General features: G+C 45.6%; 1 protein-coding gene and 1 long non-coding RNA gene across 6 annotated transcripts in view; one reads left to right on the forward strand and one right to left on the reverse strand.

Annotated features, from left to right (window-relative positions):
- The window catches only part of CCNH (cyclin H), a 25,167-nt gene extending 19,438 nt beyond the window's left edge, over positions 1 to 5,729 (reverse strand). The window contains exons 1-3 of one of the 4 annotated variants that reach the window (XM_039545669.1): positions 5,687 to 5,729; positions 3,797 to 3,889; positions 620 to 781 (exon numbers count right to left, since the gene is read on the reverse strand). In XM_039545669.1, coding sequence (XP_039401603.1) covers positions 620 to 676 — 57 coding nt within the window. In that variant the 5' untranslated portion in view covers positions 677 to 781; positions 3,797 to 3,889; positions 5,687 to 5,729. Of the gene's footprint in view, positions 1 to 619; positions 782 to 1,172; positions 1,554 to 3,796; positions 3,890 to 4,267; positions 4,399 to 5,686 lie in introns of those variants that run through there. The other 3 variants (XM_039545668.1, XM_039545666.1, XM_039545667.1) reach the window with 3 other exon arrangements.
- Positions 3,645 to 16,043, forward strand: LOC120408579. 2 transcript variants are annotated; one of them, XR_005600797.1, is made up of 4 exons: positions 3,645 to 3,940; positions 4,734 to 4,892; positions 5,535 to 5,851; positions 15,795 to 16,043. It is a non-coding gene; the product is annotated as an uncharacterized LOC120408579 (long non-coding RNA). The 2 variants fall into 2 exon arrangements; XR_005600798.1 differs by having other exon boundaries at positions 4,791 to 4,892.
- Positions 16,044 to 16,251: the final 208 nt, after the last annotated feature.

Raw genomic sequence — 16,251 nt, forward strand, 5'->3', positions numbered from 1 at the left:
AATTCAGATTTAGAGTTTTCTTTCATTCTTGAATTAATTTCTATTGTCAAACTTTGGTTTTGTAGGATGAAACCTACTATTTACATACAATAATCTAAGAATATAAAGAGGTGTCCTAAAGCTAGATACACTAAAACTGGTTCAGTGAGGTGTAAGTTTCCCTCTCTACTAGCCAGATCACTTTTTCGCCAGGACACAGTCAACCTGAGCAAGAGCAGATTAAAAACCTGCCAGAGACTTTGATGGCCCGCTGCAACTCCCATTAAAAAGCAATCAATCAATAAATATAAAAAAATTATTGATTCTGGATTATTCTTTCTAATAGCTGTATCCATGATGCCAATCAAGTCAGACACTCAACAAGGAAAAAACCCTCCCACAGTTGAAACAGAAGGACACACACACAGCTTGCAATACACACACCTAAAAAAACCAATGAGGGACGTGTCAAGGGCCCCACGGGCACTCTGCCTCCTGCTCCTTTGGTGGCTGTAAGGATCAAGTCCTTTTATTCTCCACAAACTGAACATGTGGGAAGATGGGGAAGTGCCCCCACAGTGCTGGAGATGTGGGTGTCTCAAGAGAGGAGCAGTCTGCAAAGGAAAGGCTACGTCCCTACCTTTCTCTTCGGCAGACCGATCAATTGTACACAACTCACCACCACGGATCTGGGCATGACAGGTTTGAACACGGAGCAGAAATCCAGCAGTTTCCTCTCATAATATTTACAGATTGCCAACTCCTCCCGGGGCTCCAGAAGCAGCGAGTCGCTCTGCCGAGCCTGCGGGAGAACACGAGCAATTTCACCGCGGGGCCGGATCCGGCAGCGAGGGATCGGCAGCTGCTTCGGACCCCGTCCTCTGCCCTCCTCCGTGCGCCGGCCACAGCAGCACAGGCCGCCTCAGGAGGGGCGGCGGGAGGCCGGGGATACTCCCGGGCCTCGCCCATACCCGCTGTTGCCGGCCAGCGCGCTGCCCCCTTCGCGGCCGGGGGCGGGGGGAGCCGCGCCGAGCACCCGGGACTCGCCGACAGCTGCAGTCACGGTGCTGCTCCCCGCGCCCGGCTCCCAGCTAGCGTGTCCCCGGGACCGACCCCTCCACCCCCAGACGAGGGCGTCCCCACCCCGAGCCCGGGCGCTGGCCGGGCAGGGACGCGGCGGGGCCGGTCGGTACCTTTCCGCAGGCCACCGCTTTGCAGCGGAACTTGCGGTTGGCGTCGGCCCGGCTGCGGGCCAGCTCCTCCTCGCTGCGGAAGGTCCAGTGCCGCCTCTGCGTGCTGCTGTGGTACATCCCGCCCGCGGCCAGCCGGCACCCGGAGCGCGCCCAGCCCCAGCCCTAGCGACACTCGGAGCGATCTCAAGTCAAGCCCCGCCCGCAGCGCGTAAACCAAATTCCACATATCCCAGCATGTCTCGCGGCACTACGGATCCCGGCGTACTCTTCTCCCACCAAGCTCTGCAGTCCCAGCTTGCACTGCGGCCCCAGGGAAACTACAATTCCCGGGAGGTGCAGCGACACAGCAAATGGTAGTTCCCAGCGTTCCGTGCTCTAACCGGAGGCAAGCGGCCCCTCCCAGCCGGCAGTGAGCGAGCACTGCATGCTGGGAGTTGTAGTCTTTACAGCTTAGAGGTCAAACTCAAGCCCTGCAGTCAGAACCGCTCTTGGTGTGGGTGTGGCACCGTCTCCCAGTTTAGAGCACCCAGGTGCAGGCATCCATGCTAAGAGCTCTGATTGCATAAACTGCTCTTATAATGGCCCTTAGACAGTCTTCCTGTCTGTACAGCGCCTAGCACAAAGATTCTGATTGCAGCCTCTGGGTACTACCCAAGCAGGGCAGAAAATAGAAATAACTTCTGGCTTTTTTTTTAAGTGTTTGAATAAAGGGAGTTCCAGAAAAAATCAGTTTCCAGAAAATTACAAATTCCAGTAAAATTCTTCCCACACAGCTGCAGCTCTGCAGTAGCCCACCTGGCATGCTGCTGGGGAGTCTGGAAACAGGGCCGGCTTTAGGAAGTGCAGGGCCTGATTCAAATAGTTTTGTTGGGGGCCCAGCAGGGATGACTCACCCAGTGGTGCTCCAGGTCTTCACTGCGGGTCTTCCGCGGCACTGAAGGACCCGCCGCCAAAGACCCGGAGCGAGTGAAGGACCCGCTGCCAAAGTGCCGCCGAAGACCCGAAGCGCCGCTGGGTGAGTAAAAATTATGGAAGTAAATTAGATGCAATCAGGTTTATTTCTGTTTATTTTTTAAGCCTTGTGAATCTTCTCTGTGCTAACCCCAGGAGGTTTTGTTTGCTTGTAACCTTTAAGCTGAACCCCCCAAGAAAGCTATTTTGGATGCTTAATTTTTGGAATTGCTCTTTTAAAAACTAGCAAAAGTCTAAGTTCCAGATGTATTTTCTTTCTTTTTGTTTTTAATAAAATTTCCCCTTTTTAATAACAGTATTGGATTTTTGGTTGTTTGATTAGCCGGTAGCTACAGCTAATTTCCTTTGTTTTCTGTTACAGGTCTTCTGGGGGGGGGGGGGAATAAAAGGGCTTGGGAATTCCTCCCTGTGGGGTAACCCCAAGTGCTCCTTCCTGGGTTCAAAAGGGTGTGGGTTTTTTTTGTTTGTTTGTTTGTTGTTTGCATTTGGGTGGTAGCAGCACCAAGCCAAGGTCAGAGAAAAGCTGTAACCTTGGAAGTGTAATACAAGCCTGGAGTGGCAAGTATTAATTTTTAGAATCCTTGCGGTGCCTCCTCCTTCTGCACTCAGAGTGACAGAGTGGGGATTCAGCCTTGACAGGGGCCTGGCTGTAAAACTGTGGTGTAGACATTCAGGCTCAGGGTCAAGCCTGAACTCTGGGACCTCACGAGGCGGGAGGGTCCCAGAGCTTGAGCTTGAACGTCTATGCTAGTTTTACATCCCTGCAGCCTGTGAACCCAAGTCAGCTGACATGGACCAGCCATGGAAGTGTAACTGCCATGTAGACATACCGTTAGAGACACTTCTTTGGTAGTGTTCTTTCTCTCAATTACAACCACTGCTCCCCAACCCAGTGCTTGCCACAAAGTGTCAAAACTTTTCACCCCTGACTAAAACTTTGGGGGTGGGGGAGGAGGCTCGAGAGGGCAGCCTGGGGGGGTACCCTGGGTGCTTGGGGGCAGGGTTGGTGGAGCTGGGGCAGGCTCCCTACCCGGCTCCTGGGAAGCAGTGACTCTAGCAACACGTGCTGCTTCTGCTCTGCCCTGCCCCAAGCCCCGGTTCTGCAGCTGCCTTTGTCTGGGAACCATGGCCAATAGGAGCTGTTGGATGCTTTTTGGATGCCTCTACCCCCGGTGCCTGGGGGTAGAGGCAGCAAGTGGAGCTAGGAGCTGAAGGAGGAGAATTGCTGTTGCGCTTCCGGGGAGCAACTTCTTCCACCCTCCCACCCCCCTCCGGTAAGCACTGTTGGATGAAAACTTGTGTGTTGTGTCCTCTATGATGTGTTAGTACTGTTTGTTTTAATAGTTGTGACAATTGTTCAATGTTGGGGTAAAGTTATGTCTCTTGGACGTTTTCGCGCACTTTGTGCTAAGGGTGGAAAAAGCTGACAGACTTTCATGTGAAATCCAATTCCAGCTGGTGTCGCTGTGGAACTTTGGCATCCTGGTGCTTTTAAAAAGGATTCCACGACTGTTAGCTGTCTCTGTCCATCTGGGAGGCAGTTGAGTGTGGTTCCTTTGTGCAGCAAGAGACCAGTGTTGTCAAGGAGGGTGTATACCCTCTAATTGAATTTGTATGTCTGGTATCCTGCATATCCAGAGTCACCAACTTACCTGGATCCGGATCCAGTCCGATCCTGTGTTCCTCTTGCCTCAGTCCGAAATATGTCGTCAGGTGATTTAAGGTCCAGGCCCTCCGAACACCAGCTATGAAAGAAACAGCATTTTAACATCATCTGCCCAGAAGCCTCTGACAAAGTAGAGTATTGGGATGTTTTGGTTTCCTTTATTTTACTCTGTTACCATGAGAGAGGTATTTGGGGCCCAGGTTTAATACCCATAGGGGCAACCACAATTGTTTATCTGTTTATGGTTAACAGTTTTCCCCTTTTCTATCTTTGTTGCTCTTCCCAAATAAACTGTTTGCATTTTCTAAGAGCTTTGTTTCTCTCCTCTTCTTTCCTTGCATACAACATACGTAGGTGAGAGGAGTGGACTGGATAGACACTTCACAGGCGACAGACCCCCTGGGTGCTGGTGAAAAAAACCCCAATTACAGTAAATAGGGGGAACAGTAGAGATGACCTTTCTTCCTTTTATTTCACCACTTCTCTTATCCTCATTACAGCACCACTCCGCACTCCAACCTCCAGCCCTGAGCGCCCCCCCACCACCAACTTCTGCTGTTGGGGGGCAAAGGACCCAAGACTGCCCCAGCAGCAGCTAGTGTGCCTGACCCAGGGGCTGCCCGAGCTGTTGAGGTGACCCCTGGGCCAGGCACACCCACCACTGCAGAAGTCACGGAGATCACGGAACGTCATGGAATCTGTGACTTCTGTGACCTCCGTGACAAACATGGAGCCTTAGCCATGACTCAGTGCAATAGGGAAGGGTGTACAGGGGGTCCCCACTATACATCTGGGTTGCGTTCCTGAAAAGGGTGGTGGATATCATAACGATGGATATCGGGGAATTTTTCCCCATAAGAAATAATGGCCTGCCCCACCTCTTCCCATCCACTTCCATCCCCACCCCACCTCTTCCTGCCCAGTTCTTCCCCCTCCTCCGAGCACACCCCGTCCCTGCTCCTCCTCCTCCTCCCTTTCAGCGCCACCTGAATGCCGGGGGAAGCACCCACAGAAAAGCCACACAAAAGGTGAAGCGATGGATATGTGTATCAGGACCAACATGAAGGCAGAACACCCTATTGGTGAGTGACGGATATGTGAAATGATGGATTAAGGGGAGACATATACTGTATCTTGACATTCCTCCAGTATGCGAGCTACACGCTCCTTTAGAGTCCCATGCATTCTCTCCACTATCCCATTTCCTTGAGGATGGTACACAGGAGGTTTGTAAAGTACTGCACCAATATGCATGAGAGAGCCTTCACACTCTCTTAATACAAAAGGTGCCGCATGATCTGATACAAGGCTCCTTAGTAGGCCAAACATCACAAATGAAGTGGTTAGGCAAGAAAAGAGCTCCTGTGAGGTACCTTGTGAAATTTTGAATACAAAGGGGTAAGGTAAATAATAGTCTATAACGGTCAACAGTGTGTAGCCATGCAGTGCAGTTGAGGGGCCAGTAATACCCACTGCAATTCTCTGCCATGGTCTGTCTACGACTACCAGTTTCAAAAGGTCCAAAGGAGCAGTAGGTCTGTGCACTGGGCAGTGTAACATGTTTTTGTATATTAAATAGAGATTAAAAGTGTTTTGTGCTTTAAAATAAGTTATACTTTATGCCTTTACATTTAGTTATGGTATATGACCATGTATTGGCTATGGAGTCTGAAATTCAAAATTGTGTGCCTGCCAAACAACAGCTTGACTCCATCTTTGTTTAGCTTCTTGTTGAAGTTTTCATGCCCTTTTGGAACTTTGTCGAGAAAGGCAGCTAACGGTCAGCACAGAACTGGTTCAAACAAGTTCCAGCAGGGGAGCTGCTAGTTCTACCTCAGAACCTTGATGTGCTTGTGCCTATTTAAACTCTGAGCACCTGCTGCCTAGTTGCTGTCCGTCCTAGGGGCAGCCACGGTACTGTTGTGCTTGTGCGGCAACATGGACCAGAAGATCATCACCTGCAAAGTAAAGGAAGACATCAGCATTAAGAACTATGACTGTGCTTACCAATATCTGAATTCCACATGATGTTCGGAGAAAGGTATATAGGTCCTGTTGATCGCTCACCCTTGGGTGATTGCAGAGCCAGGCCTCTCTTCAGCATCAGCAGATCCTGTTGATCTCCTGCTAAGAAGCGGTTGAGACCCAGGGTCCATCAGTTACCTGTGACAATGGTGTTGTACCAGCTATTGCCTATCAACACCTAGAAACGGTGCAGTATCTGGGGTATTTTTGTTTGTTTATTGCCGGGTACCTATTTGGTTGGGCCTGGGTTTTAAACCCAAACTGTAAAACCACATCTCACTGTTGTTTCTTATTAAGTTATCTGTTCAGATAAAAGCTGTTATTTGTTTACTTTATTCTTCTCTCTTCTTTATCCATTTGCATCACGGGATAGGAAGGTACACTATCTTTCCCTTCTAACCACCAGGTGATAGATAAGGGTCCAAGATCCTGCTAATCAGCTGCAAGATATAGATGGCCTATACCATCCTCACCAACATAGTTAATGTTGCAGGATTAACAGCAGTGTCAGCATGTCTTCATGTGATGCTCAATGTCTGAATGCAGCCTTCACCACTAAGCATATCTGTGCAGAAGTTCCTTCAGCTTCGTAACTCCTTCATGACCCACATCCAGGACTATTTGTTTAACACCAAATGATCACCAGGGTTCCTCTACATAAGATATGTAAAGTAGCACATGTGTTTGCCAAGAGCTTGGAATTAATTTTTGGAATGTAGACAAAGTTCTCTTAAGGACTGGGTCCATTTGTTCCACTTGTGCAGCACAGATCACCTTGCACATGTCAGGATCTTGAAGAGTGGTGTCAGCGGTCCACCGTAAGTCAAGTAGTTAAGATTGGTCTATCTTTCAGGAGCAGAAACTAAACCAAAAGGGAGTCGTTGATAGCAGTATCTCCCAAAAGGCATGCTAAAAGTCAGTAACAACTGTAGTGTCATTTTGACACATACAATTTGCAGAATTTTAAAATATTGTGTGCAGAATTTTTAATTTTTTTGGCGCAGAATGCCCCCAGTCATCACATAAGGATAAAAGGATGATAGAATACATATGGGAAAGTAACACAACTCTAGCTTATTTAAAATATAAATTTTTGAAAGAGAGTTAAAGAAAAGGGGAGATGTGGGGAAAGAATAGACTAAAAACAGAAAGTGATGCATACAAGAAGAGAAATAGATTAGAGGGCCAGATTCTGATACCCTTATTCGAATTGGGTAGCAATGTACTCCCTGAGTAGAATCATAGACTTTACCATCAGAAGGGACCATTATGACCATCTAGTCTGCCTGCACAATGCAAGCCACAATCTCACCCACCCACTCCTGTATCAAACCTGTGTCTGAGCCACTGAAATCCTCAAATCATGGTTTAAAGACTTCAAGGTGCAGAGAATCTTCCAGCAAGTGACCCGCGCCCCACGCTGCAGAGGCAGGCGAAAAACCCCCAGGGCTTCTGCCAATCTGCCCCAGAGGAAAATTCCTTCTAGAGTCCAGAGGGACTTCTCACCAAATAAAGTTCTATTGTATATGAGTAAAGGAATAGAATCTGGTCTAGTGAAAGCAAATGGAAGAAGAGCAGAAAAGAAAACCCCAGATAAGAAAAGGCAAAAAATACAGACTTTAATAAGTGAATTGTGTTTTAATGTATACTTGCTACCAATGGAACGTTAATGTTTGTTTTTAGGCATATGACAGATTAGCAAGGCATGTGTTTTGAAAAATAGTTAGTGGGTTTCTTTTTTCTGGATTTCATAGAATTAAGTTACAGGAAACCTCTCTAAATCCATGTCAGAGGGGGGACTGGGTCTTTAAGGGTATATCTACACAGCATTTTGGAACCTGCAGAAGTGAGCATCCCAACTGAGGTTAGCGGGGCTTATGCTAGTGCCCTAAAAATAGTTGCGTACACAGCACTTTGAAGTTGCAGCTTGGGCTCCAAAGCCTAAGGGCGGGGGGGGGTGTGCGTTATTTGGGAATGGTTGGTATCATTTGTTAATAAATGCAGATTCCAAGGAGAGTATTATTGGCCATAAGAAAGCCTTTAGCAAAGTCCTTAAGGGGCCCTGAAGAAGTCAGAACAGAGGCAGGGTGCTGTAGAGTGACTTTTGGACATCAGGGGACGCTCAAGGGGTGGCTGACCCTGTAACTATCCATGTTTGCATTGAGGAAGATTTATTATTCAAAAAAATCCCATGTCATGGGGGGGAACTGATTCTTTGAGGCACTGAGTGCCCTCATCAGCTTTCTTCAGTGGACTTCCACCGTCCGTGGTTTTTCAGTTAAACTTCACCTCCCATTGGTGTCAGAGACATTCAGCACATGACTGGATCAGGTGCTTTGACAGTTTTATGTTTGTTGTAGTGAGGCACAGCTCTGCTATCAGTCACCGATTAATACTTCTTAAACTATCATTAAACGTGCTGATGTCAAAAGAAATTCTGTGACAGCTTCAAATAAATACTTCTGTTTAGTTTTTATCTATGGTACGTGTAAAACCATCTAATTCATAAACATCAAACAGCAATAGAGTTAGCAGAAAATAAGAACAAAGCAAGGAATCATTTGTTACACTGAATGTAATCAATCTTGGTGAGTTTTCACCAAATCATCTGAGAAGAAAGGCTCCTCTAGTGGGTCATCTAGTCTGTATTCCTGCATCATGTCAGGATTGATTCCATTATTGTTAAATCATATTCCATATATTGATGTATAGTCTCACAAGCTTATTTAACAACTTGTCTTGGAAGCTTGTTCCACTGCCCAGCCATTCATATATTTATAGTTTTCCCTAATATTTAACATTTTCCTAGATGCAGCCTGTCTGTTATTTCTGCACGTGCAAGGTCACACCGCATGGAGGATGCTATTTAGCTCTACAAAATGGTGTCCTCTGCACAGTGTGGCTTGTGAGGCCATGTTGTGTGCAGGATGCTATTTTGTAGAGCAAAATGGAGTCCTCCATGCACTGTGACTTCACATTCACTGTATATGCGAGGTCATACTGTGTGGAGCAAAATGGCATCCTCCACACACTAGGAATTCCTTCAACCCCAACTGCTGATGGCATGGCTCATTTGGGGTTGCCACCCAAAGTTTGGGAACCACTGGGCTAATTGATATCTTTGCATATTTTCAGACAATTACATCTTCATTTTATCTGCTTCCTCTGGACAAAGCATGCCTAGTTCTCAGAACTTTACCTCATAGGTCTTATTTTCCAAACCCTGCATTTTTGTTGCTCTCACAGATTATCTCTGTTAATATCTTTATATTATTTTTAAAGATGGAGCCCAAAACTCAGTACAGTATTTCAGTTGAGTCCTAACTATTGTCTAAAAGAGTTGAATACTTATTGTGCATGTTTACATATTCAACTCCTGTTATGGACGGATGACCTTTAGCTGCAGTTAAAATGAAAAACTTTAAACTATTTGAAATGATCTTCCTGAAACACATTTCTGACTGACCAAAATTTTCAGTAAGCATGTGCTAAGCTTTGTAGAACCGTAATACTCATCTGATATATGCATCCCAACCGTGGCACTCAAGAAGCTACCCAGACAGCATTCAGGTTCAAATTCACCACCTGCCCATCACCTCTTCTATCCAAAAGTTCATTGAGTTGTGTGTGTCGTGATTAATACATGAGGAGGATATTGTGTGGGCCCTCTGCACGTGGGTGAATTTCACTTTTAATAACTAAGGCCTCAATCCTGTAAATGCATATATATGTGCTAAATACATTGCAAACACTTACACAAATACTTGAAGTCAATGCGATAATTGGGTGCTTATGGTTAAGTATGTGTGTGAATGTTTTCAGGGTCAGGACTTAAGGTGGTTTCTGATAGCCTGAAATATGGATAGTGTCTACTCTTTCTAAACCACATGGAGAACAGCTTTCAGTAGCCATGCACTGAAACTGTCACTTGTCTGTGCCAAAAGGCATTACATTTCTTTATTTTGAAATCCACTGCTATAACAAAATATGATCTGATTTTTCAGAAGCATAGATTCCAAAATGGGAGCACATATGTTTGCCTGATTAATTCATGGAATCACTGTGATATCATACCTAGTCGTGGGAATTGCATGCATAAATTGCCAATCATTGAAAGAGCATATCGTCACTGAGTGAAAAAGCATGTTGCCACAAGATAAAGGCCTCATCTCACTTCAGCACTGTTCTGCTAACTGGATACAACAATAATTATTTGCATTTCTGTTTCCATCTGAAGTTTTCAAAGAACTTCACGCTTCATAACACTCTTTTCATGTATTAATGTTCCCATTTCTGAAAGGCTGAACAGGCAAAGAGAGGATAAGACCCAGGTTTTTCAAAAGTGTTAACTGAATTTGGGTGCCTCACCTTTTTAGTGCCCAACTTCAAACACATGGAGTATGATTTTTTCAGAGATACTGAGTAACCACAGTTCATATTGACTTCAGCTGGTGCTGTGGATAGTCAACACTTCTAAGCTCAGGGTGCTTTTGTTTGGGTATCTGAAGTGGAGGCATTCAGATTTAGAGTCCAGTTTTGAAAGTTTGGTCATAAGTTTCTTCGGACTTGCATCCAAAGAAGTGGGTATTCACCCACGAAAGCTCATGCTGCAAAACGTCAGTTAGTCTATAAGGTGCCACAGGATTCTTTGCTGCTTTTACAGATCCAGACTAACACAGCTACCCCTCTGATACTGGTCATAAGTGATTTGCCCAAGGTCTCAGAGGAAGTCTGTGGCAGAGCCAGATATGGAACCAAGACACCCTTTTCCCCAGATGTGCTCAAATGACAATACCTCTCTGTGATGCTCTCTCAAGGCACCTAGAACCACAGGCCACTGTGTTAACTCCTCTGCCTCAGCAAGAGAAAGTTTTGTTGGAGCTTAAGCTGTGTTAGCTCCCTTCCATGCCAGTTTGTCTAACTCACCAGCAAGATCCTTGAGACTCTGCCAGTGTAAGCCTTGTGGGTAACATTCATAGGGTTGTCATGTGTCCTGGCAGATGTACTGATTAGACACCAAAAATCCAGTTACTGCTGGCAGAGGGGGAAGTGACAGCCTGTCACTTGGCCCTGAAGAGGCGGTTCCCACAGCAGCAGGCATGTACCGGCTCGGGTGGCCCCTTTGAGGAGAAGGGTTTGCAGGTCTCCAGCAGAGGACAGAGTGTGGTGGCCCATGGCGAGCAGAGTAAGGAGTTCCTAGCAGGCCTGGAAGAGGGAAGGAATTTGAGCTGCCCTGCCAGCCAGTGCTTCCCCCAGCCGCGCTCTCAGGCCGCTCCTAGGCAGGGAAGGGGGCTGCTGGGCAGGCAGCACAGAGGGAGGTGGGAGATTACTGTGCAGGAGGGCCGCGTCCTAGCTCGCCAGCAGGGCTGCCTGGCTGCTCCGATGCAGCTGCAGTGCTCTTCTGACCTGCACTCCCAGGCAGCTTGCTGGAGCTGGGGTTTGCAAGTCCCTTGGGGCTGCTCACATTGGAGTTAAGGCGGGAGAGCAGCAAGTGACAGAGGGAGGGGTAGAGAGGAGTGACCTGGGGGTGGGGCTTTATGGGAAAAGGCAGCTTCAGGTTTTCAGAAATTAGAAAGGTGTCAACCCTAAACCCCAGTTCCTCAGTACCCCAAAGATGTCTCTCTACAGTGTCCACTGGACACTTATAGAAATTACTAAAGCTGTTTCCTCCAAAGAGACAGTGTACAATTTTAAACAGCACAGAGATGTTTTATAGTAAAACTAAAAATGAGTTTTACTAAAGAACATAGGTGTAAGTGATACTAAACAAGAGGAAAAGGGACAGTGTGATTACGAACAAAATAAAAAACAACATGCTAAAACTTAACTTTTGCAAGCTACAGTCTTTGCCTAAGCAGCTGTCTCACTTACATCAAACTATCAGCATCTTTAGCTCCTCAGGCAGGAGGATCCACTGTTCACAGAATCAAAGGGTGTTGCCCTCTTCATCGTCTCAGTGGTGGGTAACAAAGGAGTCCCTTTTCTTCCCTCATTTAGGCCAGAAAACCTGCTTGGTCCATGCAGACAAGTAAACCCACATTCCTTTGTCTAGGGGCAGGCTTGTTTATTAACTGCTTCCAAAACATGTTTTCAGAACACATTTCCAGCACCCTGCTAACTCTTTATACACAATCCATGCATACATCACACAATGATATTCATGACCAGCGTGTCACCAGTTTTCAAATAATACTTTACAAGCCACTGTTTGGATAAGCATTCTGACAACAATGTGTTGGGTGTAGTGCGTTTGTCAGACCTGCTGGGATTTATTATTACATAACAGTGTGTCCTTTGCCAGTTGGCATAAAGGGATTCTAGGGTCATGCTCTCATGTCTTGCTTATCTAGAAACACCATTTTAATACATTGGCAAAATCACTTCAATTCAAAATGTTGTTAAGAAGTAGTAATAACTTATTCTAATTTTTTTTTAGAGAAAGCAGTACAATCTATTTAATAATTCTATCAACCAGAAAAGTGTATTAATAAAGCTTATTATCTGAATCAAAAAGACACTACAACAACTGAAAATTAAACTTGAATCTAAAACCTAGAAGTGAAAAGTACATCTTAATTATGAACTGCAGAAATGGCTTGTTGGGTGAATTGTGCAGAGGCAGGAGAATTAGAAATGCAGTATTAATTTTACCAGTATTATAATCTCATGTTCATAGCTAGCTGTAAAAGCTATTAATCAATTGCTCTAACCAATCAAGTGTAAAAGTTTGCAGACTATGAAAATGTTTTATTTTGCCATTAAGCATCACATGTGCTGGAATATTTGTCCAGAGTTATGTGAGTACTGAAACAGCAGAGCAAACTGGTGAAGTAATAAAAATTATCCAACTGCTTAGGCTTTTAAAAATGTGCTACCTGAGTTATTTCACTATCTGACAGAGAACGAGAGATTTGCTAAGCTATTTCCTAGGAAAGTTACCTTGAGGTATAAATAATGGTCACATATTTATGCATATAAATGCTCCTCTGGTCCTGGAACCAAGGAACTGCTCATGGACTTGGACCTGAGAAACAGAAAGCAATACAATAGGAAATGGATATGGTCCTATTGGCACATGGCATTTCCACCAGCATAGAACTTGTATGTATAGTTGGATGATTCCGGAAGGGAAAAGCTTCACCTACACCTTCCTGTGGCAGAGGACTTTGACTTAGAACTGGATAAGGACTAAGAATCTATTGGGCGGGGTAGAGGGGGGAGGGAGGGCAGGGAAAGAAGGGCAGGTGAGTGATGAAATGGATTGCGTTGGGAAGCAGAGGGATTTGGAGTTGGAGAGAAGTATGCCTGGTGAAGAGGGAGCTATTATTGATGGATTTGTAATGCTGTGTAGAATGCATGTTTTTTCCTTCCTCCTTGGGCTGGCTAATCCTTACCAAAATCTACAGAACTGAATTGCATAGTGTTTGAGTTAGGGGCTCCTACTGCTCTGGGGAAGAGATTGCTGAGAAAACAAACAGTAATGCCTCTCCTCCTCCAACACAAACAGTACTCATTCACACTTACTGGCCAGATCTGACTGGAATTTGTGCCAGTTTCATATCCCTTGTGTCTCATAGCAGAGTAGAAGAGACAGCCTGTAATGTGGGACTCAACAATTACTGTCATCTTTGTTTCTTTCTCAAATCCAGGGCTGGAGCACCCATGGGGAAAAAATGGCAGTGGCCCCCCTATCAGCCTCCCTCTGCTCCCCCATGTTTGCTGCCTGCTGGTGGCCCCACTGATCAGCACCTCCCCCGCCCGCCCGCCCACCATGATCAGCTGTTTCGTGGCTCGCAGGAGTCTTTGGGAGGCTGGGGGAGGAGTGAGGGCGGAACAGGGTGGGAAGAGGCTGGGCGGGCATGGAGCAGGGATGGGAAGAGGCAGGGTGGGGGAGGGGCCTTGAAGGAAGGGGTGGAGTGGGGGTGGGGGCAGGGCCTGGGACAGAGCCAGAGGTCGAGCACCCCAGGCACATTGGAAAGTCGGCTCCTATGCTCAAATCAAAACCTTTACTGTAACTGGTATTCTACTAGTATGCCACCCTAACAGACACTAGGGAAGAGTGAATTGCCCATTATTCAGATCCAGAATAAAATACCCATTGCCTTCAATATGAGCCAGATGAGGTTCTGACTGCTGTTGATAGTTTCCCCACTCTTAGATTTCAAGAACCTTCCATTCTTTAAAACAGTTCTATACACTTTTGTGTCTTCATTACAGTAAGATTCTCATATAATTGCGCTCTTGCTGGTGCTGTTGTTGCCATGGTTATGTCCTCAACATATTTCTCAACAGGAATTTCCACCCCAGTAATGTGTATGTAACAATAAGATTGTTTTTGTTCAAGAGGTTGTAAAGGATAAAGAGGTAGGTATAAAGGAAGATGGCATGTGGTTTCCATTTCTTGGCAGCAGAATACATTGAATAAAAGGAAGTGCTTCAATTTCTCAGCTTAAATATTCAGTCCCCTGTTCAAATTACTGTCAAATATGCAACATGACAAGAAACCTGATTGTCTGCATTTAAATAATTACTCAATAATTTATTATTATTATTATTATTATCCTTGAGCACGGCAAAATAGTGGTTCCACAAGTATGATCCAGTGGACTAAGAATCAGAAAATCTGGACTCTGCCACTGAAATAGTTTGACCTTGGTCACTTCACTTCCCCCCAGTTTTTCCATCTGTAAAAAGGGAAGAATGATAATTACATTCCTTTATAAGGTGTGGTGAGCTCTGTAGATGAAAAGTGCTATATAATAGTTTAGTATTATTTCACATTTATTCTGTCAAAATGTTACACAATGGTGCAAAGAGACAAGATATAACGTGTGTGTGTGTGTGTGTGTGTGTTGTAGTAAAAGGAGGCCCTAAGATATAAACCTTGGTATCAGAGGCCTGGTATGAGGCCTGAGGCCTAAACTAAAGTAATGGTCAAGACTTTGCTAACATAAAGCAAAGTTAAGCTGTGAGCCAGAGGCAGGCCCTGCTCACAGAAGCTGGCAAGGAAAGGGCTGATGCTGCAAGAAGATACGTACCTAAAAGGTACTGAACACTAGATAGCAGAACATTCACATACTTGCACATTCCACACAGATAACAAAGAACAGGCTGGCCCATCCCAATGACAGGGGCAAAAGGGTAAAATGATGGATAGAGTTGTTTTGATCGAACCAACATGTACAAGGTAGAAGGCGGCACCTAAATACGTAGAAAGGTTGAACCTTGCTGCGTAGAGGGGTGGCCCCTCAATACGTCAGGTGTGATGTGTAACTTGTTTGTATCTGTGTATAAGAATGCATTCCTGGGGCGGTGTCTTTGTCCGGCCGAGGGGGCAGTGGAAATTCCCGCCACTGACTGAGCCGGGTCCATTGCCAAGAGGCACTTTCTTGTAGTATGCCCTGAATTAGGCTAAGAAACCTACAGGGAACTGCCATTGTGTCCAAGGTCGCAATAAACCTAGTCGACGTGACTTTGCATCTTACTGGACTCTGTGGTTATTGGGGGTTCTCGTCGGGTCTGCTGTGTCAGCTATCTGCGCAGAGCTGGGGCAGCACACAGAGGGAACTCACGCACGTAGCCGAGTGATATCAACATTGGAGAGAGCAGAGCACCACACCGGTACACTCTGACAATGTGTGTATGTGTATATATATAGAGAGAGAGAGATCCTGTGACTGTCCTGGGTACAAAGATGGGACAATATGCAGCAAAGTTAATGATACATGTATTCTAAAACTGTATGTGAGCTCAGGAGAGATTCCTTTTATTCTTTCTCAAAGCAGATGTCATTGCTTCTATCTTACCTGTGTTAGGTACTTTGAAGGTGCCTATGATCTTGGTATCTAAGGGCCTGATCCTATTCCCACTGAAGTCCGTGGCCTAATTCTCAGTCACATTCGTGGTTCAGTATCAAACCTTGAAAGCTGATTTTATCTCTTGTCATGTACCTTATACAGATAACAGTTTAGTCTGAAGGTGAAGGGAGAGGGAAGAGCTGATGAAAGTTGCTGATGAAAGAACATCTGGAGCCTGAGGAAAGAAAGCCTTGAGACCTTCAACAGCATCTATTACAACATTCCGCATTAAAGTGATTTTTTTTGCCTTGATAACACATTTAATGCTATTGCAAACTGTGAAGTTGTTGAGTCCCAAATTTAACCTGCCTTTAAAGTTGCATGTATAGCCCTAACTCTGCTCCACTTACAAAAAAGTACTATGAATTTATATAACATAGGGACACATATTCCATTTTAGCATATTTGAAAAGTAATTGTCCTCACATTGAATGAACAGTTAGAGCCAGATTCTGCCATCCTTGTTTATTCTGAGTAGTACTGACGGTTACACTTTCTTGGGTTGCCCAGGACTGAGTCCCATGTTACTGCCCTGCCTCAGAGAGAGAGAGAGAGAGAC

Source organism: Mauremys reevesii, linkage group 6 (assembly GCF_016161935.1).
Source record: "Mauremys reevesii isolate NIE-2019 linkage group 6, ASM1616193v1, whole genome shotgun sequence".
NCBI classification, from domain to species: domain Eukaryota; kingdom Metazoa; phylum Chordata; order Testudines; family Geoemydidae; genus Mauremys; species Mauremys reevesii.